The following is a 26,391-nucleotide window of genomic DNA, read 5'->3' on the forward strand; positions in this document are numbered from 1 at the left end:
TATTGGTGACATAACGAGTGACATAGGAAGCTTGCTATGTTATCCAACACATCTTTTCGGTCCTTAAACCTCTCATTATCATCACTACTAACTTGTTCTCTCATACTTTGACATGAAAGCCCAGTGGTTGAAGTCTTACCTGCCTGAGATGTCATGCTTTCTACTTCATTAAGTCTTGAAGATTGTGGGAGATGAGCAGCATGGTCTTAGTTCTACAAGCATGCTTGTTGTGTGTATGGAGTCATGATAAACAGTGTGGTTTCCCATTAGCTCCTCAAGCCTTTTGTGATACGGGTAGAAATGCACTACAAGTTCGTAAATATTCAGAACCGGAGTTCATGTCTGTAGAAACAAAGATAGAAACCATGTTTGTTTGTACGTATTTACAAGTGCTCATGAATCTCTATGACGTATCAATTCCGATCGGAAACCAGCAATGCATGCATGGTAGGACTTGTCACACGAGAACCACACTTCCCATGACTGCGGAAAGCAGAATCTATAGGCGAAGGTATCCTCCGCTTAAAAGATTTCGGCAGATTCAGTCATGAATTGGTCGTCCAGCAACACATCAGGCCAGAAGAAGAGAGTCTCAGTCCCACCACAGCTAGAGATACTACTACTACTGCTGCTGCTGCAAGCGTTCCCCTGGTTGGCAACCGAGATATCGGTGAGAGGAGGAAGAGGAGATTCCCCGAAACCAGTTGAGTGGGAGTATTGGGTGGTCTCATTGGGTGTGGGTGGCTCGAAGAAGGAGGACGGCAATTGGTCAATTTGGTTATGGCTATCGATGATACTTTGAGGAGGTGTGGGAGAGAGGATGGAAGGAAAAGATGAAGTCATCCGAGTGCTAAGCAGGGTGTTGGTGGAAATGGTGGTGTTTGAGGTATTTGGCATGGTGCAGGCCGACTGCAGCAGGGACTGCAGGAACTGGAGCTTTGCAGCCTGGTCGAGTGCCTCCGCTCGGAGCAGTGCGGCAAGGTCGTCCATTGGCCGGCCGTCGACGAGCTCGCCAAGCTGGGCGAGAGCGAAGAGCTGGGGGAGGGCATCGAAGAAGTCGGTCCTCGGGCGGTGAGTCACGGGATCGAGTCCCATTTGGATCAGCTTCTTCTTGAGGTGGGTGTTCCAAAAGTTCTTGATCTCGTTGTCGGTACGCCCGGGGAGGTGCGCCGCGATCGCAGACCACCTAAATGGACAAAAGGTCGACCACGCTCGATTAGATCAAACTCAGATCGATCATCGGAGTTAGTGCGAGAGATCAGTAGACGAGCACTTGTTGCCTAGGATGGAGTGCAGGTTGAGGATGGCTTGCTCTTCTTCTGGAGCGAATTTGCCTCTCTTGATATCTGGCCTCAAGTAGTTGGTCCATCTCAGCCTGCAGCTCTTCCCGCATCTATTAAGCCCTGAGAGAAATGAGAGAGAAGGCTGTGACATATCTGTAAGTACGAAATGAGAGAGAAGAACAGCACTGAACAGAGAGAGTACCAACCAGCAAGTCTAGGGAGGGCTCTCCAGCTGCCATGGCCATGCTTCTGGATGTACTGGACCAGCATGTGGTCTTCCTCAGGTGTCCAGGGACCCTTCTTAAGCCCGTTCTCATTACAGCATGGTGATCTCCCCATTGGACTCCTGGAAGAAACTGTACCTGACTCCCAAGACTTCCTCCACCTTGTCACCAAAAGATGGCTTGCCTCTCTTTATACACTTCTGAAGCCCAATGACACCACCAAAGATAGATAGTCTATGAGAATGGATAGGATTTAGTAGAAGAATACACTAAGCTACATAAAAAATCTGATTGTGATCTATCTATCTATCTATCTATCTATACATCTGCTACAATGGCCTACGTGAATAAAATACATGGTGTCAGTGTCGTGTGACAGACAGGTATGGAGTCAACGACATCATTGGCTCTTGGAATCCTACAAGCAGCAATGTTCAGACGGGAGAGTTGGTGATAGATCTTTGCATGGGTAGTTAAGCCATCACCAAACCTGCAATAATGTAAACGGGAAACGCGCGCCTCTCAACGTGAGGTCACAAACCTTCAAACCAAACCACTCTTCTCACCTTTTAACGTCAGTTTCTTTCATGCGAAGCACATCAAAGCTTCTCGAGATTCACGAGTTACGATTTTTAATTCTCAATTATTCTTTTCGTTTTTCCACTTTAATCATTTACATGAGAGACGCTTTGATAATAATAATAATAATAATTTATTTATTTATTTATCAGAGTGCCTCTCATGTAAATGATTAAAGTAGTAAAACGAAAGAAATAATTGAGAATCCAAAACCAAACTCGTGAATCTCGAAAGACTTTGATGCGTATAGCTGATTTGCCTCTCTCGTATCTCTTCGTAATACCAATGCATTGGCTATCATATGACATTGACATAATAAGAACCTTTTGATCAGTTTCTGTGGGATCAAAAGAAAACAAAATACAAATATGATATGTAGGGTGGTCTGAGAAGCTATAGTACCAAGCAGCCATCAATACCCGTACAGTATCCCTCATCAACAATAAGTTGGTAGTGAGACTCATCTGTTATCTCTTGGTCTAAGTGATAGATAGGTAGATATATGGGAGACAAAGTAGGTAGTTCATCTGTCTGCAGGTCTGTCTACAACTAAGGCTTGTTTGTTTGAACAGAGAAAGAAAGATCTACTAAACCATGAAGAAGAAAAGTCACAGAATGGTGGTGGCAGCTTCACTGATTTGAGTGAATGCAAGATGACAGGAGAAGGGAAACAAAGGGCAACAAGTCATCAAGCTAGCTAGGGTTTGCAGTGTGTCTTGTGCATGCCATGAAGGTTGCTTCCTGAAGAACCTTCTGATGCTGCCACTGTTACAGAAAAACAAAAAGGAAAATAAGATGATAGAGGAAATATTCATCTAATTGATCTCAACAAAAAAAATGACTGATTTTTTTTTTTTTTTTTTTATGTAGATATGAACAACATGATCGAGTATCAAAAGAATTTAGTCCGAAATACTAAACAAAAGTATATCATTTTTTTTTATTTTTCAAGAAGTGTATTTCTTATTCGGATCTTCGTTGATAATAGTATTATCGGAGTAGATACACGACTCGCTTTAAATACGAGAAGTAACCAATTATGATACTAGCAATAGTGCCCCCACAAAATATAATGCTGCTTTCATCAAATCTTTACAGTTTCAAACAAAGAAACAGGCTGACCTTTAGTAACTTAGTGGTTGAGACTCTGCCTATTAGAGCCAAGTTATCAAATGGTTGACCTATTAATTATGACATAAACATTGGGGTTTCAACACTTGCTCTAAATTCTCTTGACTTTTCTGATCACAAGATTGAGAAGGAAACAAAGAAGCAGACCTCTTAATAATAGTTCAAGACACAATTGCCAAGACATAAATAGGAAAAGAAAAGAAAACACTGCAATCTCAGATGACACATCAAGAAAGTTTTCCTAAATTAATGTTATTAGATTGTTTGGGGAAGGAGGATAATCTATGACATAAGAACCACACACAATTAGGAATAAAGAACCCTTTCCCTTCTCTCAGGTTTCCCAACTGATATGCCCAACTCTCTGGGAATTCCTATCTGCTATGCTTGATTATGAAGTTGATGTCATGTATATAGAGGAGCATTTGCAAGATCTATAAGCTACCTAACCTATTTATTTTTATTATATTAAGGAGTAGTGCTTCTTTCTTTAGTGCCCAACTCATGGCTTTTGTTTCCTTTGAAATTAAAGAAAAAGAAAACCATTTTTAATAGCGCACACACATGTTTAGCATGTTAATAAGTTTTGCCATCTCATGCCGGCTAAGATTGACAATTAGAACCGTTGAATAGATCGGTTAGACTAAATCTAATTTGTGTGACTAAGAAATCAGACCTATCTAACCATTCTCACAATTGGTCTTGAAAGTCAATTAATATATTATTATACAATTGGGTCGTAGTCAATCCTCATCATCCAGCATCTAATAATAATTATTATTTGTTTTATATATTTGGATGATATTACTTTGAATGAATGATTGGGGTTTGAGTCGGAATCAATTCATTTCACATGTCCTCGGCAAATCATTCAACGTACTGTTGGAGTTATGGCTAATGGGCCTTCTTACTTGATTGCCTAATGGGCCTTCTTTTAGGCCCGATATTATCATTTCACTAAGTCATGCTACGGTCTCATCTCTTGGAGAGCCGCAAAAGCTTTTGAATCCGTCGGGGGCATGCCACCCGAGGACGAACTGACGACCTCTACACTAGAACTCCCGGAGGTCGACTCGTTGACCTCGGGAGGGGACCGACTTGAGGAAGATGAAGAAGACCAAGACATCCCGAGGCCGATGACCGAAAGGGATAGTCCGAGGTGTAAAATAAGAATGTAGAGGCTGAGTGATACCCCACCGTCACATAGAAAGGGGTTTATAAGGAGGAAGCCCATCGCCACAAGGCGACGTTTGGCCTCCCCTAGGTAAGAAATAGTGGCGGCATTTAATGATAGCATATCCTACTAGATTTGCCAACCTCCATCGCCCGAAAACTCCTGCCAAAACCCATGATGCATCGTCAATGGTTTCCCACCAAAAGCTACGATGCGTCGTCTATGGTTTCCTACCCAATTTCAACCCTCGTCACCCGAAAGGGACACCTCGGTTAAATTTAGCGTCTCGACGAATCAGTTCAACCTGTGCCCGAGTTGCGTACTTCGGTCAGTAGGTCTAGTCCTTGCCCGAGTCATGCATCTCGGCCAATCATCGCTCGAGCAACATCTCGATGAACCAGTCTAGCTTGTGCCCGAGTTGGGTACCTCGGTCAGCAAGTCCAGTCCTTACTCGAGTGGTGCATCTCGGTCATCATCACTCGAGCAGCATCTCAACGAACCAGTCCAGCCTGTGCCCAAGTTGGGTAACTCGGTCAGTAAGTCTAGTCCCTGCCCGAGTTGTGCATCTCGGCCAATCATCACTCGAGCAGCGTCTCAATGAACCAGTTCAACCTGTGCCCGAGTTGGGTACGTAGGTCAGCAAGTCTAGTCCTTGCCCGAGTTGGGTACGTAGGTCAGCAAGTCCAGTCCTTGACATCTCGATCATGACGTAAAGGTTCACCAACAAATAATATTTTCAGTGTATTGCATGGAGAGATCAGCTGTGATCATTTCTGATGTGCTTCGTTAGGTAAGATGTTACCCTATATGAAGAGAGGGAAAGGTCAACAAGGATGCATATGCATGCATCTTGCATCCCTTTCATTCAACACCCGACATTGAATGGCAAACACTGTTCACTTTGGCCAATCTTCTGCTGCATGTACTGAGAATGATTTAGTGAGGGTGTCTTCAGGATTTGTAACTCTGCACCTACGATTCTACATTAAATCAAATTCATCCCACATGGAAACCACCATCAGATCATTCTCCCTATTACAAGCCCTTCAATTGACCTTCTTGGTAACCCAAGAACAAGCCTGGACGTTTCCTTGGTTCTACTTCGGCTCCGTAACTATCTTTTTTCCTCTCCTATCGCTTGACTAAGATCGATCTAATGTGTACTGTTTCCATGTCTGGGACAGGAGGAGGAAGGAAGATGAAGGGACACCTAACAGTGGAAGTTGGCCTCCAGAACGAAGAAGGAGATGGTGGGTTGCAGAAGCTCACGATGCCTGTAACTTATATTAATCATCCATACTTTGCTGGTCTTCTCGACAGGGCCAAGAAGGTCTACGGCTACCGCTCCGGTGCCCCAGTTCCACTGAAGCTTCCTTGCACGGTGGAGGAGTTCATCCATGTCAAGTCGCTCGTCGAGCGCGAGTCCAGTGGCAGTCAGTAGTCCTTCTCCTTGTCTCCTTGCCTTGGACATAAAAATGGGCATATGTTAGCTGGAATCATCATTTCCATAGCTCAGATGCAGTCATGAGGTCTGCCAGTATGTGTGAGCTGGATGCATCAGTTCTGCTACATCTGTGATCTTCCCATTGGACTCCTGGAAGAAACTGTCCCTGACTCCCAAGAATTCCTCCACCTTGTCACCAAAACATGGTTTGCCTCTATTTATACACTTGTGAAGCCCAATGACACCACCAAAGATAGATAGTCTATGAGAATGGATAGGATTTAGCAGAAGAATACCCTAAGCTACATAAAAATCTGATTGTGATCTATCTATCTATCTATCTATCTATACATCTGCTACAATGGCCTACGTGAATAAAATACATGGTGTGTGTCATGTGACAGACAGGTATGGAGTCAACGACATCATTGGCTCTTGGAATCCTACAAGCAGCAATGTTCAGACGGGAGAGTTGGTGATAGATCTTTGCATGGGTAGTTAAGCTATCACCAAACCTGCAACAATGTAAACGGGAAACGCGCGCCTCTCAACGTGAGGTCACAAACCTTCTCCATGCACCCAAAGTAACGCAAACCTTCTCCATGTATTTTATTCATATGATACCAATGCATTGGCTATCATATGACATTGACATAATAAGAACCATAAAGATGTAAACCTTTTGATCAGTTTCTGTGGGATCAAAAGAAAACAAAATACAAAAGCAACTAAGTTTGTGTTATGATATGTAGGGTGGTCTGAGAAGCTATAGTACCAAGCAACCATCAATACCCGTACAGTATCCCTCATCAACAATATCTTGGTAGTGAGACTCATCTGTTATCTCTAGGTCTAAGTGATAGATAGATAGATAGATATATGGGAGAAAAAGTAGTTAGTTCATCTGTCTGCAAGTCTGTCTAAAACTAAGGCTTTGTTTGTTTGAACAGAGAAAGAAACATCTACTAAACCATGGAGAAGGTTTGCGTTACTTTGGGTGCATGGAGAAGGTTTGTGACGTCACGTTGCTCACGTTGAGAGGCGCGCGTTTCCCGTTTACATTGTTGCAGGTTTGGTGAAACATTGGGGTTTCAACACTTGCTCTAAATTCTCTTGACTTTTCTGATCACAAGATCGAGAAGGAAACAAAGAAGCAGACCTCTTAATAGTTCAAGACACAATTGCCAAGACATAAATAGGAAAAGAAAAGAAAACACTGCAATCTCAGATGACACATCAAGAAAGTTTTCCTAAATTAATGTTACTAGATTGTTTGGGGAAGGAGGATAATCTATGACATAAGAACCACACACAATTAGGAATAAAGAACCCTTTCCTTTCTCTCAGGTTTCCCAACTGATATGCCCAACTCTCTGGGAATTCCTATCTGCTATGCTTGATTATGAAGTTGATGTCATGTCTAGAGAGGAGCATTTGCATGACCTGCAAGCTACCTAACCTCTTTATTTTTATTATATCAAGCAGTAGTGCTTCTTTCTTTAGTGCCCAACTCATGGCTTTGGTTTCCTTTGAAATTAAAGAAAAAGAAAACCATTTTTAATAGTACGCACACATGTTTTGCATGTTAATAAGTTTTGCCATCTCATGCCAACTAAGATTGACAATTAGAACTGTTGAATAGATCGGTTCGACTAAATCTAATTTGTGTGACCAAGAAATCAGACCGATCTAACCATTCTCACAATTGGTCTAGAAAGTCAATTAATGTATTATTATACAATTGGGTCGTAGTCAATCCTCATCATCCAGCATCTAATAATAATTATTATTTGTTTTATATATTTGGATGATATTACTTTGAATGAATGATTGGGGTTTGAGTCGGTATCAATTCATTTCACATGTCCTCGGCAAATCATTCAACGTACTGATGAAATTATGGTTGGGCTGTCTTACTTGATGGCCTAATGGGCCATCTTTTAGGCCTGATATTACCATTTCACTAAGTTATGCTACGACCTCATCACTTGGAGAGTCGCAAAAGCCTTTGAATCCGTCAGGGGCATGCCACCTCAGGATGAACTGACAACCTCTACCCTAGAACTCCCGGAGGTCGACTCGTTGACCTCGAGAGGGGACCGGTTTGAGGAAGATGAAGAAGATCAAGACATCCCGACCTTGAGGCCGATAACCGAAAGGGATAGTCCGAGGTGTAAAACAGGAATGCAGAGACTGAGTGATACCCCACCATCACATAGAAAGGGGTTTATAAGGAGGAAGCCCATCGCCACAAGGTGACGGTTGGCCTCCCCTAGGTAAGAAATAGTGGCGGCATTTAATGATAGCATATCCTACTATATTTGCCAACCTCTTTCGCCCGAAAACTCTCACCAAAACCCATGATGCATCGTCAAAGGTTTCCCACCAAAGGCTACGATGCGTCATCTTTGGTTTCCTACCCAATTTCGACCCTCGTCGCCCGGAAGGGGCACTTCGGTTAAATTTAGCGCCTCGACGAATCAGTTCAACCTGTGCTCGAGTTGGGTACTTCGGTCAGTAGGTCCAGTCCTTGCCCGAGTCATGCATCTCTGTCAATCATTGCTCGAGCAGTATCTCGATGAACCAGTCTAGCTTGTGCTCGAGTTGGGTACCTCGGTCAGCAGATCCAGTCCTTACTTGAGTCGTGCATCTCGGCCATCATCGCTTGAGCAGCATCTCAACGAACCAATTCAGCCTATGCCCAAGTTGGGTAACTTGGTCAGTAAGTCCAGTCCCTGCCCGAGTTGTGCATCTCGGCCAATCATTGCTCGAGTAGCGTCTCAATGAACCAGTTCGACCTATGCCCAAGTTGGGTACATAGGTCAGTAGGACCGGTCCTTTCCCGAGTCGTGCATCTCGGCCAATCATCGCTTGAGCAATGGCTCGACAAACCAGTCCAGCCTGTGCCCAAGTTGGGTACCTTGGTCAACAAGTCCAATCCCTACCTGAGTTGTCTACCTCGGCCAATCATCACTCAGGCAGCATTTCGACGAACCTCCTCACCAATCTCAACACAATGAATGACCCAATTGATAGAAGGGACCAAGCCATGCCCCGAGCTCCCCCCCACCCCCACGAGGAACTCGGAGCATGCCTCATTGGGGGGGGGGGGGGGGGGTGGGGTGAGAGAGAATGATAGGACATATTCTGGCATCATCACATGGATGCGGTTAGCTACCATGATAGCACAAATACGAAGCTTCGAGATTGAGATAGAGCATCGCGTCAGATGCCCCACCTTAGATTCGGGAGAACAGCAACCCCTTCCGGCACCATCTGAAATTATACAAGGCGATCACTCCGAAAAGCCAGGAGTGACGCCGCCTTCCCCTGTCATCCGAAGTTGTACAAGGCAACACTGTGTGGAATGGAGCTGCTCTGGGAAGCTTGGAGCAACGCTTTGCGGTGCCATTCCGTACAGGGTAATCGGTGCTCACACACTGGTACAAGTCGACCGCCTAAAGAGCTGGTCGCCATCATCATATCAAGTACAGTCAACCCCCGCTTGATGGTATAAAGTCTACTAATCCTCATCAAGTAAAAAACGATAGATTCTAAGAACTCCATTCAACACTAACTTAAACTTCGGATGATCGAGTCGGAAAATCTCCCTCCCGCCCTTGACCTATATGTAGGAACTCGACAACGAAACAGCAGCAACCCGACCCAACGTCGAAGTGACCTGAGCATCCGTGTGGACATTTCTGACATCTCGATCATAACGTAAAGGTTCACCAACAAATAATATTTTCATTGTATTGCATGGAGAGATCAGCTGTGATCATTTCTGATGTGCTTCATTAGGTAAGATGTTACCCTATATGAAGAGAGGGAAAGGTCAACAAGGATGCATATGCATGCATCTTGCATCCCTTTCGTTCAACACCCGACATTGAATGGCAAACACTGTTCACTTTGGCCAATCTTCTGCTGCATGCACTGAGAATGATTTAGTGAGGGTGTCTTCAGGATTTGTAACTCTGCACCTACGATTCTACATTAAATCGAATTCATCCCACATGGAAACCACCATCAGATCATTCTCCCTATTACAAGCCCTTCAATTGACCTTCTTGGTAACCCAAGAACAAGCCTGGACGTTTCCTTGGTTCTACTTCGGCTCCGTAACTATCTTTTTTCCTCTCCTATCGCTTGACTAAGATCGATCTAATGTGTACTGTTTCCATGTCTGGGACAGGAGGAGGAAGGAAGATGAAGGGACACCTAACAGTGGAAGTTGGCCTCCAGAACGAAGAAGGAGATGGTGGGTTGCAGAAGCTCACGATGCTTGTAACTTATATTAATCATCCATACTTTGCTGGTCTTCTCGACAGGGCCAAGAAGGTCTACGGCTACCGCTCCGGTGCCCCAGTTCCACTGAAGCTTCCTTGCACGGTGGAGGAGTTCATCCATGTCAAGTCGCTCGTCGAGCGCGAGTCCAGTGGCAGTCAGTAGTCCTTCTCCTTGTCTCCTTGCCTTGGACATAAAAATGGGCATATGTTAGCTGGAATCATCATTTCCATAGCTCAGATGCAGTCATGAGGTCTGCCAGTATGTGTGAGCTGGATGCATCAGTTCTGCTACAGATGCCAAACACGCATGAGAACTGTAATAAAGAGCAGTACTCCATCAGATTGTCTCTTCAAGTTGATCTCTGGATGCAGTAATCTTCCTGTATTTTGTTGATCTCTTCAAGTTTGTCTTCGATGCTTGCTTAAGAACAGAGAAGATCAGTCCCTCAAAATCAATGACAGGGAGGCTATGAAATATTTGGTAAGTCCAGAAGATTTTAGTAGGCCAGTAGAAGTGTAGAAGGCCATCGATGACAAGTATTGGCCATGAAACAAAGACAAAATGATTTGCGACCTTGTCAAAAGCTTGATGTGGGGAGTGGAAGTCTCTCTCACAGCCAGCTTGGTTTAGGCTTTAATGAAACTTGACTGATGCAAAACCTAAATTAATATTTAGGTTTGGTTTAGGCATGACGTATCAACAAACCCTAGTGTTAGCGAACCCTTAACACTGTAGCCGAGGGGTCGTCACGGTTTAGTCTGGCTCCGAATGCGTAAGGTTTCCTGAGCATATACTTTGGTGGAAGCGAATGTCGGGTCGGGTTAAACCGGAGACTCACCTTCTGAGTGTGATCTTTTCTCTTGATGAAAGGTTCGCTGCATGCTCACCAGATTCCTGCACATAGGTCGTGTTCGGGAGAGAGATTTCTCGACCCGACCTCTCCGAAGCTTAAGTTAGTGTTGGTGTTGATCCCCTCCTAGTGTTGGCTAGGTGGTGGATTTTTATACCTGCACACGGGGTCGGTTATACTTGGTTCATTAATGACCACCGACCCTTAAGTGGCCATCCCATATTTTCTGTGCGGACATCGATCGACTTGCACGAATCGGTGCTGAGTGGCATCGTCCTGAGCTTTTCGGGGCGGCTTCATACCAGATGGTACCGTTTCGAGCTTTCTGGGCCAGCTTCGTATCAGATGGTTCTGTTCCAAGCTTTCTGAGGCAGCTTCGTATCAAATGCCATTGTCTCGAGCTTTACAAAGCAACACCGTACTATGCGACGTACCTTGCGCGACCTTGTATAAGGTGGGAGGATAGCTTGTTAATGACTGCAGACCCCTTAAGCGGTCGAGCCATATCTTCCATGCGGACGCTGACCGACCTGCATGAATCGGTGTCGAGCGACGCCATCCCAAGCTTTCCGAGGCAGCTTCGTACTAGATGACACCGTCCCAAACTTTCCAGGAACAACTCCATACCGTGCAACGTACCTTACACGACCTTATACAGCACGAGATGGTGGTCATGTCATCTAAGTCCGAGTCGCATCAACGTGGTCCGCCACATCGACTTTGAAGCTCTACATCGGTGCTAGTTTAGAGTTTGTATTTTTATTTTCATAATTATATTTAAAATAAAGATTAATATATAATATTTTTAATAACATAAATATAAATTTTATAAAGAATTAAATGAATAAAAGTAAAATAATATTAGATTTGAGATATAGATTAATCCATAATAAAGAAACTCAAATAGACAAGATCTTTTGAGTCATAGATTTTATTTTAACTCCAAAACGATCTGATTAGCGAACTAAATCGGTTGGAATATTAGTTCATGATTTCTCTAATCAGACCAATCGGTCCGTTCAAGTTTCATAACAACAGTCTAAACCTATACATATGATTTAGATGCCATGTAGATTATAGAATATGTGATTTGTGTGATGATATTATACTATACATTTGAAACTTAGTTTGATGTATTATTTCAACTCATGTTTACTTTTTATTGGTTTGAGTATGGATATCTAATTACTAATTCTATTTCTTTTTGTATTGGATGGTTTCATGAGTTGCGTTGGAGTTCGAACACCGTCGCCCTTCAAACATATCCCGCTGTGCCTCGTCGTCCTCCTCCTTCCTCTCCCCTCTCGTTCCACTTTCTAGGGCTTTCCCTGGGGGAAATCCCAAATTCTTGTTTGATTTAATCCGCATTTCCCCCTCGATTCTGTCGCGGAATCTCCTACTCCTGCTCCAGTGACATGATGCGATCTTGCGACCTTTCATGAAGCAGCAGCAGGTTCTTGGATCGATCCCGCGCACCGCTGCCGGTAACTCTCGTCTCCATGGCGCCGCCGCTGAGGATCTCGATCGTCCGCGACGAGGAGACCGCCGCCGACGACACGCCAACGGCCAAGAAGACGCTCAGGGCTGAGTCCAGAGTCCCGCTCACCAGGTGGGAGGCGGCTGCCGCGGCCGCTGTGTTCGTGATCTTCGCCGTTGGACTGTTCTGTATCTTCTTCACCATGCCCGAGGCCGAGTACGATAAGATCCTCAGGGTACCGCGCAACCTCTCCGACCTCCGCGTCCTCAAGTGAGCTCCTTTCTTTCTTTTGCTTTACTTCCATGGTGGATCTGCTTGAAATTGGCTTTCTTCTTGCAGAAATGCATAAATTGATACCTTTTCTTTTGTGAAATTCGCGTCCTGAGATATTATTTATCTTACGGTTGTGCTTCCCTAATTCAGTACTTTTAGATTTGTGTGATCTTTTCGTCTAGTAGTTAGTCAGATGCATCCAGACAGGTCACACACCGATATACATTTGAACATTTCGATCAGCATAATGCCGATTAACAATCACTGCAAAAGTATGATATAGGTTTTCAAATGTAACGTTTAGAACCTTGGGGCTGTTTAGATGTGCTGATGCTACTAAAATTTGATTGTCATCAAATAAGAAAACCACAAATGTATATATATGATACTTCACATCTAGAACACCTCCACTCCAGGTAGTGGAGAACACCCTATTTATATTCTTTGCCTTTGGGCATGTATTGTATTGATTTTCCTTTTCTAAAAGGCAGCTTTTGAAAAGCTTCTTTTGGAATTGATTTGTGGAAGTACTAGCATAATATGCTTTGTCATAAACAGTTTGTTTCTAAAATTGCTTTTTGGCCAAATGTTTTTGTGAAGCAAAGTCTTGACAAGCAATGGCATCATTGGAGGAGATGGTGGTGGTGGCAACAATAGCAATCATCGTAGTAATGCTTTGTAATGGTGCAAATGTTGTTAATAGTGTTGGTGGCCAATGGAAGTGGTGACAATGGTGGTGGTGGTGGTGGTGGTGGTAGGGCGGTGGTTGTAATTGATGGTGGTAGTGGTGGTGATTACAATAGCGATGCATGTTGAGGTCGAGAGTAATTGTGTCAGAATTCCTTTTAGAAGAAGTCAGAAACAGGTCATGACCTTTTCTTAAACAATTTTTTTAGTTTATCTTTTTTTAAAAAAAATCCTTTCATAAAATGTGAGCAAATTCCCAAATTTTACAATAGCAACTTCTTAGTTTTAGAAAATAAATCTGCCAAAATTTTAGAAAAGCAACTTCTTTGATTTAAAAGTTAAAAAGTTGCAAAAAATTATTTTAACAAGCACAGACACATTTTTTTCTGTTCTTTTCCTTCTTTTCGCCCTTTCTCTAACTTAGCCTTTTGCTATTTTTCTTTGGCGAGGCTGAGATATTGCATTATCATATGCTAGTTGGACACTTGTTAAAGATATCATTATATATCTTAATTATCACCTTAGATGAACATGAAAAGTGAGACATCCTGGTTCATATGTGCTTATCAACTTATTTCCTGCTCATAACACTATGGCATGAGGATTCTAGATAGTTTGTGAAAAATTATTTTCTTCTATCTGGTTTCTTGCCTTCTTTTATCTTTGTTTCAGATTTTAAACCAATATCTATGCATCTCAATCAATTTATGTGTTCAATCGTTTGTAATACATGTTTGTAGGAAAATTCTTTCGATCTTTCTTGTGTGGTGATTATGTTTCTTGTAAAAGCATGTGAAGCAGCCATGATTGAGTTATGGATGTGGTGTTGACAATAAAATAGTCAACTGTCTTTCCATTAGGAGGGACTTCTAACTCTGAAGGCTCAAACTAAATTAATAATGAGCGGTACCCTTACTTCACAATATGTAATACTATGTAGATTGGGATATCAAAGCATTGAGCTAGTAATCAGTTTAGAGGTTTTTTTTTTTTTGAATGAATGAACGGGGTTTGTATTGATATGACACTATATATTTTGCTCTCTCTTTTAATAAGTGATACAATATATTTCAATTTAAGATTGGTATTGTAGAGGTTTGGTTTAGAAGCACATTTGGTCCATTTATCGTGGTATAAAAGATATCTCTTATAGATTTCATTGGATGGTCATATTTTGGGGCTAGGGAATGTTTTGGAGGATGTTTAGCTGGTGACTTTGAATTATAAGTTGTTTATTTGCCAGAGCCATTGTATGATTTTTTTTTTTTAAACTTTGAAGGTTCTCATTTTTGTTCAGAAACATAGTCCACTGAAGAATTAGGATGTTCTTTCGTAAGCTGAAGTTTTATTTTGTTATCTTCATATGATTCATGGTTTTTTTTTTCTGCATATCTATCACTGATGGCTGGAGCCAGTTGATTTGTTGTTATGTTATCGTGCTTGGCGGTTCATTTTAAGAAGCAGCCATGAACACCCCTCAATATCTGTACTATGTACAACCTTTTTCATTCTCTGTAGTCTGTACAACCTTTTTCATTCTCCAACTGTAGTTCCATTGTACTATTCATTCAGACTGATGAACTTGTGGTACTATTATGTGAATAACTGTGGGAAACCTTTTTTTAAATGAACTCTTTGGATTTTCTATTCCAGATTTACCAGTACCGGCATCCTATTCCAAGTTAAGCAGAAATTCGTTTCGGATTTACTTGAAATCTTCTGTCGATGTGGTTCTTTATATTCACTAAGAAATAGTGGCCATATCTTTGTTGTAATAATATAATGCTGGATCATATTTGCATAGGATTTAACTCATAGTAGTATTCAAGTATAAGTAAAATAATTGGAAAGGGCATTTTTGTCCGTGGCCATAACTATGTTATAATAACTTAATGTTGCATCATATTTGCATAGGAATTAGATCATAGTAGTCTTCGAGGAATTAGATCATAGTCATATTCAAGTATAAGCAAATTGTGGCCATAACTTTGTTGTAATAACTTAGTGTTGCATCGTATTTTGCATAGGAATTATATAGTAGTAGTATTCAAGTATAAGCAAAATAATTGGAAAGGGCATGTTGAAGGGCATTTTTGTTCATGGCTAGTCTAAGATAATTATCTGGTGGTGTATGATAAACAAGGTATCTTTGTGTTGATTTTGTCAAATGATTTCCTGACTTCCTTCTATCTTCTATTGAATGACAACCTATCAATTCACAACTTATTCTGTTCTTAATGTCAACTTTGGCTTAATGTTTAAGTAGCAAACTTCCCATTGTGAACTTTCTTTTCTTTTTCCGTACTAGTTGTATCTCCTTACAATTTGATTTGGAATAGTATCCAATACAACTGATCTATCTGTATGTAATATAGAAATTATGCTTGCAGTAAAAAAATGACATAATGCGCAGCTTCTTTACTTCTTGTACTTGGTTAGCATAGTATTAAGTTTTTCTTTTCCTGTTATTATCTTATGCAGAGATAATTTGGCTGTATATGCCAGACATTACCAAGCCAAATTTGTATTAGGATATTGTTCAATCTACATCTTTATGCAGACATTCATGATACCTGGTACCATATTCTTGTCATTACTGGCTGGAGCTCTTTTTGGGGTCATAAAAGGTGTTATTCTGGTTGTTTTCTCTGCAACTTCTGGTGCTTCATCCTGCTATTTCCTTTCCAAGTTAATTGGCAGGCCTTTGGTCAGCTGGATGTGGCCTGAAAAGTTGAGATTTTTCCAAGCAGAGGTACTGACAGAGTTCCTTGTGTGATAATTTGCCTTTTATTTTCTGGGCTGCCTCTGTTTATATTTGTTTTCTAGAGACCTTTTGTAACACCCCTCATTTCCGAATGTTCGTATGAATTTTTGGTGATAATGTAAGCATCTATTTTAATTGACAAAAGAAATAGAGTATGAATTAGAGGTAACCTATTTGTAAGATTTGGGAGATCTGTTCAAAAAAAAAGAAGAAAGAATCTGAGGACCTATATGTAAACCCTAAGGACCTAATCGTGAATATGATAAAAACAAGGACTAAACTGCAAAATGCACCAAATGACAAATTCCACCGCTTAAGCCTCTCTGCCTTCGTTGTTAAGGAAGCAGAGGAGGCAGCTCGTGGGTGATCAGGGAAAGAAAAGAAGAAGAAGAAGAAGAAGAAGGAGAAGAGAAAGAAAATTTGGGGCTTTTAGGGTTTTTGCTTTAATCTTGTTACTTCGGGTCAAAATTTGCAAAGGCAAGTGTTCTAACCCCATCCTACATAAGTATTTGACTCTGTTTTTATGTTGATTCAAAATAAATTGGAAGATTTTTATTTAGAAACTGATACGTTTCTCTTTGGACATAGAACTATGGATTCTGAAAGTTTTCGGTAAACTGACCCCTAAGCACTGTTTCGGCCCTAAGTTTTAGTACAGAATGAGAATTCAGGCAGGAACTATTTTTGTTTGAAATTAGACTCGTATGTCTTTCTTTTGACACCGATTTTGTAGATTTTGGACACCGAATACTTACCCAAAAATTTGTTTCAAAAGAGCCTATAGATGCTGTAAAACAGAGTTCAAGATTTCTGACCTTTCGATACTAAAACGCCTATAACTCCCTGTTGAAAATTCTGATTTGTACCAAACTGATTTTATTTGAAACTAGACTTGAAATTCTCTCTTTTGACATATAGTTTGAAAATTTTGGAGTTCAATTGCTCACCTTATCGTCTGTTGAATCCGATCCTATAAAGTCTGCAAACCAGTGATTGTGATTTTGACCTTATGTTACCAAATCAGAGGTAACTCTGTGTTGGGAGCCCTGTTTCATATGAAATCTGTTCCATCCGAATATAGACTGATATATGGTTCAACCATAGCCTTCTTATGGGTATTGGAGCATATTTGTTATTCTGAAATATTTGTTTGATGTGCCACTGGAATTCTGTCCGAAATCGAGCTTTGGTCGATTTCGCGTATTCTGTTCCATTTCCTTTGGATACTTGAATTCGCCTAACCTTCTTATTGGAATTGAGCTGGTTATGATTGCTTGGAATCCCTGTACACTCTTGCTTTCAATTCTTTCCCTAAAATGAATACTTTTGTGAGAGATTTGTTCCTTGCATCACATTGTTTTTGAAAAGGCACATGTACGTTTGGTTGTTCCGCGTGTGCTTCCGTTATATGCTGCATTTTGTTGAAACTGCCTTCTTGTACTCTGGTGTGTGGGATTGTCTGGACCTTTGCCAGAAATGGTAAAGGGTATGCGCTGATTTGCCCGCTATGTGGGGTCCCGCTACGTGGGATATTCTGGTATGCGCTTATTTGCCCGCTATGTGGGGTCCCGCTATGTGGGATATTGCTTAGAGCCTGCGATGCTCTGCCGGCCCCCTTTGACTTCACCTAGACGTGGGTGGATGGAGCTCCCAGACGTGGGAGACTTTTGTCAGGTGGTCATTCAGAAATGGATGAATCACATTCTGACTGAGATCCCACTACACCCTCTATATGTTTGATATGACATCCAGAGTCTTGGTGAGTTATTTCTGTTCCTGCTCTGGATAAGTATGATATGATTGCAACGTCAAGGACGACGTTTGAGCTTCTGTACGACATATGAGTTTGATATGCTCTGAAATGCTTCCTTCACTGTTGAGTTTGCTTCGTAATGTTCCATATGTCGTTGATGTGTTTTGGAACATTTTATATGCCATTGATAAGCTCCGATATGTTTCCTTTGTTTCTGATATGCTCCAATTACTCTATGCCCCATCTGTCAGGAACCAAATATGTATGATTAAAAGGACAATTGTGATTCTGCTCCTAATGATATTATGTCTACGAAATCGTATATTCTGCTTTGTGTTTTGAAACTGTGTCTCTTTGGAAATTGTACTATTTTGATATGGATATGTTAGTCACTTGCTGAGCTCTTTATGCTCACCCCGTTTGTTGATAAATTTTTCAGGATAGCGTATCGCTTGCTTAAATGTTAAGAATGGGCTGAGGCAGTGGAAAGTTTAGAAGACGTTGGGCAGAACTTTTGTTAGCATATATGTAGTTGTGTATAAGCTACCTTGCATCTAATGAAATGTGACTATGAATCTAAACCTGTGGATTTTGTGTAAGTTAAAGGATCCCTCATGTATAGGGTTTTGGAATGTTAAATTAAATTTGTGTAATGATATGAACTTATGGTAAATCGATGATTGTGGTGACTGCATAGATTTCCCCACTTGTGGATTTATATTGTGGTTTTTATTTTGATGAGTCGAGTTCAGATTGTATGAATTATCGAGTGATGTGTGCTATGTTTATGAATTGCACAGGGTTATGAATTGGTAGATTATAGAAGTGAAATTTTTGATCTGAATGTTTTCTTAGTGACCTCAAATGTGTGTTTGGATCCTGGGTTAGTTATGATGAAAAATTTTTAATATCATGGATATTTTTTTAGGGGCGTGACACCTTTTCAGGCTTATGGCTTTCTTCTTTACATACTTCAATCAATTGATTAACAATTTGCTCATCTCAGAATCTGTTCTTTTCTGGATGCAGATAGCAAAACGCAGAGAAAGGCTGCTAAATTACATGCTCTTTTTGAGGATAACCCCATCTTTACCTAACACATTCATAAATCTGGCATCTCCAATTGTTGATGTTCCTTTTTGCATTTTCTTTCTTGCAACGTTGGTTGGTCTTGTTCCAGCATCTTACATAACTGTCAGAGTAAGTTTCTTTTTTATCTGCTAGAATCTACTTATTTTGAACTGTCATTTCGTTTTATTCATTTTCGAATATCCTCCTGATATCATTCATTTCCACTCTAGTTTGCTTGGCTGTGTAGCCAGCTAAGATGTTTCTATATGTGGCACTAACTTGCTGTTGCATTTTTGCCCTATAATTCACTGGTGATGGATGTGTATTGATATTAAAAGTTTTATTCAAACTTGCTAGTATGTTACGTTTGAGCAACAATAGTGATCTTTTTTACCGTATTTAAAAGCTTGACCTATATGGGGTTAGCTCGTAGGTTTGTTGATCATTTCACTCTTGCAAATTGACATTTAAGTTAAGCCTTTGCAGGCACTGGCTGAACAGGCTGACCCTGCAACATGGCCCAGCTCTTTCAGCCGGGGCCTATGAGGCGCCTACCCCTCTATTGCCCGCATTAGGTTCAATTCCATTTATAAAATTTACAGATTTTGAGGACCATCATTTTAGAAAAAGATCAACCCAGTGCATGAGGTTTTTGAGGGTCATCATTTCTATGCTTTATAATTTGGTGCCATCTGTTGCTGTGATTTACCAACATCTAAAGTGATTTGGGTTTCTTTTTTCTTTTTACTATTGTATCTATCTCCTCTTTATGAATGCTGAGTTTCTTACTCTTGTTATGACGGCACGCATGTCACATCTGTGTTGTCCAAAATGCATTAAGATGAGAACTTGCAAGATCCGTAGACCCGTAGAATGTACGACTTGTAGTAGATCTACCACCATCCTTGGTAGTTCGTACTATTGTTTAGATTAGCTTCACTTGAACTTGAACATTCAGCATATAATTAATTGACTAGGCTCTGGTGAATTATCTGAAAACATCTTGTTCTCTATTGGCATTTCTGGGTTGGTTGGTTGTTTGTTTGTTGATCTCTTTTAATCAACTCGCATTGGCCTTTAGCCAACTTTTATCATCATTGTTCATATGTTTTCCTATATAATACTGGGACTAACCAGACTCTACTGCTTTGTACCTGAAGGCTGGTCTGGCTCTCGGGGACTTGAAATCTGTTAGGGATCTCTATGACTTCAAGACATTGGCGGTCCTGTTCCTTATTGGATTCGTCTTCATATTTCCAACAATCCTAAAGAGAAAGAGAACATATGAATGAGGCAGCTTGCTTGGCGTTGACTTTTTTGCTTTCTGTGACGAATTATTGTTCTCAGTCACCGGAACATTAGAAAAAGTAAGGTATAACCCTCAAAAAAATTTTATGTTTTCTTTGGCCACGAACCAAAGTGTTCACTTTCTATTGGTGATACGAAGTTTCTGCTTTCGTTGTCGCAAAAGATTTGACTTTTCTCTTCTTGTTGTTGCTATTGGTGATACAACGTCCGGTTCTCATCTGTCTCGGTTCCCACAGGAAACAGGACTCCTCACTAGTCTGCTTCCCTAAGTTCCATGACGTCAGCTTAAGGATGCGATCGTCGCTTGAGTGAGAGAGGATTGGAGACGGCGGGGCCAACGGAGTTGCGAGCGTTGTGGGTCCCAATTGGATTGGAGACGGTCCTCAAATAAAATGTAAGGAAAAAACATGACGTATATAATTGTTTTTATATCATTCTATGTTTCGTTAGGTTTTGATATGCAAAACATTATTTTTGTTTTCATAAATAGTCATGAAGCTTTAAAACAGGCATTATGACAATAGGAATGAAGCATCACTGTATCATTATTACTCTTTTAACCTCATTATATCATCAGGTCCATATGGCCGGCCCATCACAACAAGCTCGGCGGCCCATATTCCTCCTCGCAACTCGCATGTCCCCTGCTAACTCAACTGCGTATATTTCTTCTACATTACATATAGATATATAAAGGGGAGAATATAGATATAGCATGTTAATTCTTAGGATACGAAGACATGCAATGATTAATTAGTACTGCAAAGCTTAATTGACGTGCAATAGCACCTCCAATGGCAGGCATATAGAAAGAAAGGTCATGGAGACGAACGAAAGAAGAAAAGAAAGCAGGTAGGATCAGACGGCGGGTGCTGTGCGTCATTGCCCGGTCGGTATCAATCCATTTCGTATGTCGTCGGCAAATCATTCAACGTACTGATGGAATTATGACTGGGCCGTCTTACTTGACAGCCTAATGGGCCTCCGTTTAGGCCCAATATTACCTTTTCACTAAGCGGCCGAGCCCATCTCTCTCCTGTCGTCCATTACAAGTATTCCCCGTTCCTCTGACGCAACTATTCGTTCACCGCTTCTTCGACCCTGCTGCTCTTCACGCCCGTGGAAGAAATGGCCGATCGCGATCCTTCCACCACTTGCCCTCCCCCGTCCTCCGCCTCCATCTCGTCGCCGCCCACGTTCTGCTGCGCCTGCGGCGCCCCGACCGCCGCCCTGTCGTCCCCCCCGGCGTGGTCCGACTCCTCGCCCCCGCCGGTCTACCGCCCCATCCGGGCCCCCGCAATCAACGCCCCCTCCGCCACCGCCTCCATCGTCCTCTCCCCTGTCCCCCAACCCCTCCCCGTACCCCCTGCCGAGCACCCCTTCCGCTTCGAGGTCCCGTCCAAGCGCATCTCCTCCCCCGACGACATCCGCCGCTTCCACGCCTCCGCGGCTGGCCGCCACTTCCTTGGCTTCATCGCCGCTCTCTCCCACTCCGTCCGCGGCCGCAAGCTCTCCGATCCCGTTCCCTCGCCCCTCCCCGCTACCCTCTCAGGCCTCCTCTCCATCCTCCAAACCCTCGCCCGCTGGATCGACGAGATCCCTCCTCTCCCCCACACCGCCCGCTACGGCAACCCCGCCTACCGATCCTGGCACGCCCGCCTTTCCGACGAGGGCCGCGGCTTAGTCCTGTCCCTCCTCCCCTCCGACGAACTCCACCCCGCTGTCGACGAGCTCCTTCCCTACCTCCTCGACTCCTTCGGCAACGCCTACCGCATCGACTACGGGACCGGCCACGAGACCAATTTCGCCGCCTTCCTCTACTGCCTCGCTCGCCTTGGGCTCATCAAAGAAGAGGACTATCCGGCCCTTGTCCTTCGGGCGTTCGCAGCCTACCTCGACCTTATGCGGAGGCTGCAGACCGCCTACTGCCTCGAGCCAGCGGGGTCGCACGGGGTGTGGGGACTCGACGATTACCACTTCCTTCCTTTCATCTTTGGATCCGCTCAGCTGATTGATCACAAGTACATGAAGCCGAAGTCGATCCACAACCAGGACATCCTCGATAACTTCTCCAATGAGTATATGTACTTGGCATGCGTTGCCTTCGTGAAGAAGGTGAAGAAGGGGGTGTTTGCGGAGCACTCGCCCATGCTTGATGATATCAGTGGTGTGCCGACGTGGAGCAAGGTGAACAGCGGCATGCTGAAGATGTACAAGGTTGAGGTGCTCGAGAAGGTGCCCATCATGCAGCATTTCCTCTTCGGGTCGCTCATCAAATGGTATGTTCATATAAATCGCTCTCATTTGGTTCATGAACTTTGGTTTGGTTTACTTGGGTGTCGGATCTGCATTTCTCTATTATCATATCAACAATGTGTTGTTTCATGTTCTACATTCTGATTAGTGGTTAGAGTTGCCTTCTCTAAGTAATATAACAGAAAAGAAAATAATATGTTGAGTACAGATGTTTTTATGAAAGGAAAGGTTAAAAGGAGGAAAATATATCGGAAAGACCGTAAGACAAAAAGCTAAATGCTCCCTCACTTGGAGAAAGAATGGTCCAAAGTGACATGCTGTGCAATTAGTTCAGAATTCCTGAGTAAGCTATCATGTATTACAGAAACAAAAGCATGAAGAAGGAAATATAATAGATGTTCATGGTAATTTCATCAAAGAAATTTATCGATAAGCTGATGTATAACTTTGGTACTTCATAATTGGTTTTATAATGTTCCATGATGTTCATTTTTCTAGCATGGTTCCGCTGTCAGGAGTTCTAAATGCAATTTTTTTTCATCCTGAAATTGTTGTTGCATCGTGCGAGATAGACACATGTCACCTGTTACAGTTTTCTCCTGCCTAGACTTGTCAAACTTGCAGTGGCGTTAACTGATGTTTTGAATATAAAGTAGTTCTGCTAGAATTCTGATAACGATTCTTTTACTAATTTCTTCAACAATATACTAAATCTTAACTCAATTTGCGATGGTACTTAGTTCTTGCTTCTGCTTCCCTCTCTGCTATGTATTGGGAATCAACATGGTGCAGCTATTGCACGATCGGTAGCCCTAACGTTGCTTTGACATGCGTTTAAATATTATTTGAAGATTTCTTGCAGGTATATGAGTGTTAGTAAAAATTTATTGGAAACTTCACTAAAAAAAAGGAAGCTGCACAAGAACTAAGAATAAGAAATGTTCACATTCATAGTTCTGATTAAGAAAAAAATACAAGAAAACCATTAGACGAGCTGAATCGATTATGATTATTGATCAGTGGTGAGATGAGAATCAGAGGAAGTCCTGAAAGAACTTCATTAGGAACCATAAGAGGTGTTCTTACTGTTTTTAGTTTGATTAAGTGGCATTGCCCTAAACATAGTTAAATGGAAGGAAAAGAAATTCCATGTGATAATTGATACACTATTTCTCGTTATTGAAGTATTAGGTCAATAATTAGTATGTGAACCTTATTTTTGTACTTGTCCCTATGTCGATATATTATCCGCAGTTGATTACCAGATCTGCAACTTTGTTGCATAGGGTTATGCTGCTGGCTTGTGCTATCCGTTATCATTTACTTCCTAAATGTATATCTGCTGATAATTATTCTCTTATTGGAATAACATAGATGGTTTTGTGATTGGAACCAACAGAACATCTTCTAGTACCCAAAAAAAATTCCTTGATCTGATATTACTGTTCATAAAGGATGTTTATGATCTATACATGAAATACTTTAAAATCCTTTGTGAAATTTCTGCTTGAAAGATTAGTTATATCACTTCTAGGATTAGTTTAACCAAAAATAAGAGAAATGCAGGATTAGTTTTCTGCATTGCATATCAAAGTTTAAAGCATATTCATCCAACTCATGAAAGACATGAAAAAGTAACCCAGCACAATCTAGATTGTTGGGAGCCTATGGTTTCCATGCTATTGGTTCTCGATTATTTTATATTTGTTTTCTTGGTTATGTGATAATCCAATATGTTAACAGATATAGATATAGTTTCATGTCTTTGAGCAATGTACCATCATAACTGTTGATCCCTGATGCATTTTATTCATCTGCCAACTTTTCAGGGAGTGAAGGCAGGCAGCTTCATCATCAGGCTTTTATATCATATCCTCTATGGATTCTTCAGGCATCCAGTGAAAATTCAAGATCATCATCTACTTGCCCTATGCTTTCATATGACTGGTTTTGCATCAAACTGAACAACAAATGAACTCGACTTCTTTGATCTCCTCACAGGTTTTGTTTCCTCCCCTATGTAAATACAAGGATATATTCATAAATGTCCAACTCAACCTTGGCCTATCTTGTCTACTGCTTCAGCGTTGATTCCGGCTTTCTTATATTCTCTTGCAGCTTTTTTGGTTGATCCGAACTGAATCAAAATAAGATTTCAGGGCTTTCTTCTTCATTCAGTGAATGTTACCAGACAGATTTAAATGTTCATATTCCCTCCCAGTAGGTAGATATGCTTAAATCATGTCAGGCTCGAAGAAGCATCACTGATCTGAAACCCAATTGATTCAATTTGATCCATTGATTTTAATTGAAAAAATAAAATACTTTCCTAAGATTCTAAGATTTATTTATGTTTTATTTTTATTTTTTTATATTTTATTGATTAAAAATCATCGATACCAATTCGGCATCGCCCGATGCCGAAACCATCGACTTGATTCATTTTTCTCATGACAACTTCTACGAAATGCCAACTCAATTCGCTAAATTAGTAACCTTCTTAGCTCGCAAAGTACAGTGAGCAAAAATATAAAGAGTGTGGTATTTGACTGCCGCAATCTCGTCATGGCTTAATGAGGGTCGTCAAGCTAAACCCATACAGTGTTATTCTATTCCATCAATCAGAAACAGCTGTCTGCAGTGACTAAAAAACCCTTTTCAAAGATATATGTCACTGCAGAATTCAAAACCTTCAAATTCGATATGGTCTCAGCACTCAATTACCATTTCCAGTACTGCATAAGAGGGTTAATTACATTTTCTCTTATGTTTAACTATATTTAATATTCCGATCTCTACACTTTAAAATTTTATATTAACATCCCTATAGTTATAAAAATAAAATATTTATATTCATTTATCCTAATAATATCGATTTTATTAACAGAAACACGGAAATAAAGAGTAAAAGATAATTTTAACACACTAGTTGTTGATCGGTAGTGGATAACATCAGAGCCGTTAAGAATCATGGGAGGAAGAGAGTAACGACGAGATGTGAGTGTCACTATGCATCTATATCAACGTCGATGCAATTGTAGAGCGATCCTTTTATCGCTTTGCGATTGCATCAGTGTCGACACAATTACTGAACGACACACTCGACATCTGCATCTACGACTCTTTTGTCGCTCGACAACTACATCGACACCGAGCGATGTCGCTCGACAACTACGCTGATGTTGACACAAATATAGAACAACCTTAATCTCTCATTATTGTTTTTCTCATCCACAACAACTATCCACGACCGCAAGTGACATCATTGTCCACCACCGACTAAAATATTAAAATTATTTTTTTATTTTTTATTTTCATGATTTGGTTGATAAAACCGATAGCATTATAATAAATTGATTTAGATTTTTTACTTTTGTGACTATAGTGATGCTAATATGACTTTTCAAAGTGCAAGGACCAAGATGCTAATGATAACTAACTTAATTAACCCATTATAAAATTCACACCATGAAAAATAAAGCCATGCGGAAAATAAGCTAAGGTGAAGCTAGTCATTTCCAACACTCATCTAAGAGCTCAGTTTTGATACATTAAACTGATAACTACGAGAATTATGCCGTGCAAACACACCTGTAAGTAATAAGAATTGTAACATAGAAGAGACTCATCTCACCAATTTCTGAATATTAAACAGTATTAGGAAAGGTATGAAAGTTTATACAGACATCAGCATCACTGAACAATTACTATAGAAAGCATGGAGAAACCTCTGCTTTTGCTTCTTTCGAAGAGAATACAAAACAAAGAATGTATTCTGTTTGCTCAAAGTCAAGATAGGTTATTAGCGAGTCTGAATTATAGAG

General features: G+C 41.3%; 3 protein-coding genes and 2 long non-coding RNA genes across 6 annotated transcripts; 4 read left to right on the forward strand and 1 right to left on the reverse strand.

Annotated features, from left to right (window-relative positions):
- Window positions 1–312: 312 nt before the first annotated feature.
- On the reverse strand, window positions 313–1,686 carry LOC135639973 (transcription factor MYB93-like). Its single transcript, XM_065154022.1, has 3 exons — window positions 1,490–1,686; window positions 1,274–1,403; window positions 313–1,186 (listed from the first exon to the last, which is right to left on the reverse strand). The coding sequence occupies exons 1-3, from the start codon at window positions 1,620–1,622 to the stop codon at window positions 523–525; spliced, it is 927 nt and encodes a 308-aa protein (XP_065010094.1). The 5' UTR covers window positions 1,623–1,686; the 3' UTR covers window positions 313–522.
- An 8,084-nt stretch (window positions 1,687–9,770) lies between these two features.
- LOC135640446 (uncharacterized) lies at window positions 9,771–10,481 on the forward strand. Its single transcript, XR_010497331.1, has 2 exons — window positions 9,771–9,943; window positions 10,034–10,481. It is a non-coding gene; the product is annotated as an uncharacterized LOC135640446 (long non-coding RNA).
- Window positions 10,482–12,190: 1,709 nt separating this feature from the next.
- LOC135641722 (uncharacterized membrane protein At4g09580-like) lies at window positions 12,191–20,821 on the forward strand. Of its 2 annotated transcripts, none has more exons than XM_065157379.1 (5): window positions 12,191–12,725; window positions 15,897–16,167; window positions 18,962–19,132; window positions 20,164–20,375; window positions 20,548–20,821. In XM_065157379.1, exons 1-4 carry the CDS (start codon window positions 12,478–12,480, stop codon window positions 20,293–20,295), a joined length of 822 nt encoding a protein of 273 aa, XP_065013451.1. In that variant the 5' UTR covers window positions 12,191–12,477; the 3' UTR covers window positions 20,296–20,375; window positions 20,548–20,821. The 2 variants fall into 2 exon arrangements, with proteins under 2 accessions (XP_065013451.1, XP_065013452.1); XM_065157380.1 differs by having other exon boundaries at window positions 20,164–20,370.
- On the forward strand, window positions 16,207–18,640 carry LOC135641723 (uncharacterized). The gene is made up of 2 exons (XR_010497779.1): window positions 16,207–16,656; window positions 18,372–18,640. It is a non-coding gene; the product is annotated as an uncharacterized LOC135641723 (long non-coding RNA).
- A 554-nt stretch (window positions 20,822–21,375) lies between the features above and the next one.
- LOC135641721 (uncharacterized) lies at window positions 21,376–24,634 on the forward strand. The gene is made up of 2 exons (XM_065157378.1): window positions 21,376–22,590; window positions 24,397–24,634. The coding sequence occupies exons 1-2, from the start codon at window positions 21,440–21,442 to the stop codon at window positions 24,401–24,403; spliced, it is 1,158 nt and encodes a 385-aa protein (XP_065013450.1). The 5' UTR covers window positions 21,376–21,439; the 3' UTR covers window positions 24,404–24,634.
- Window positions 24,635–26,391: the final 1,757 nt, after the last annotated feature.

This window comes from Musa acuminata, chromosome BXJ3-6 (assembly GCF_036884655.1).
Source record: "Musa acuminata AAA Group cultivar baxijiao chromosome BXJ3-6, Cavendish_Baxijiao_AAA, whole genome shotgun sequence".
Classification (NCBI taxonomy): domain Eukaryota; kingdom Viridiplantae; phylum Streptophyta; class Magnoliopsida; order Zingiberales; family Musaceae; genus Musa; species Musa acuminata.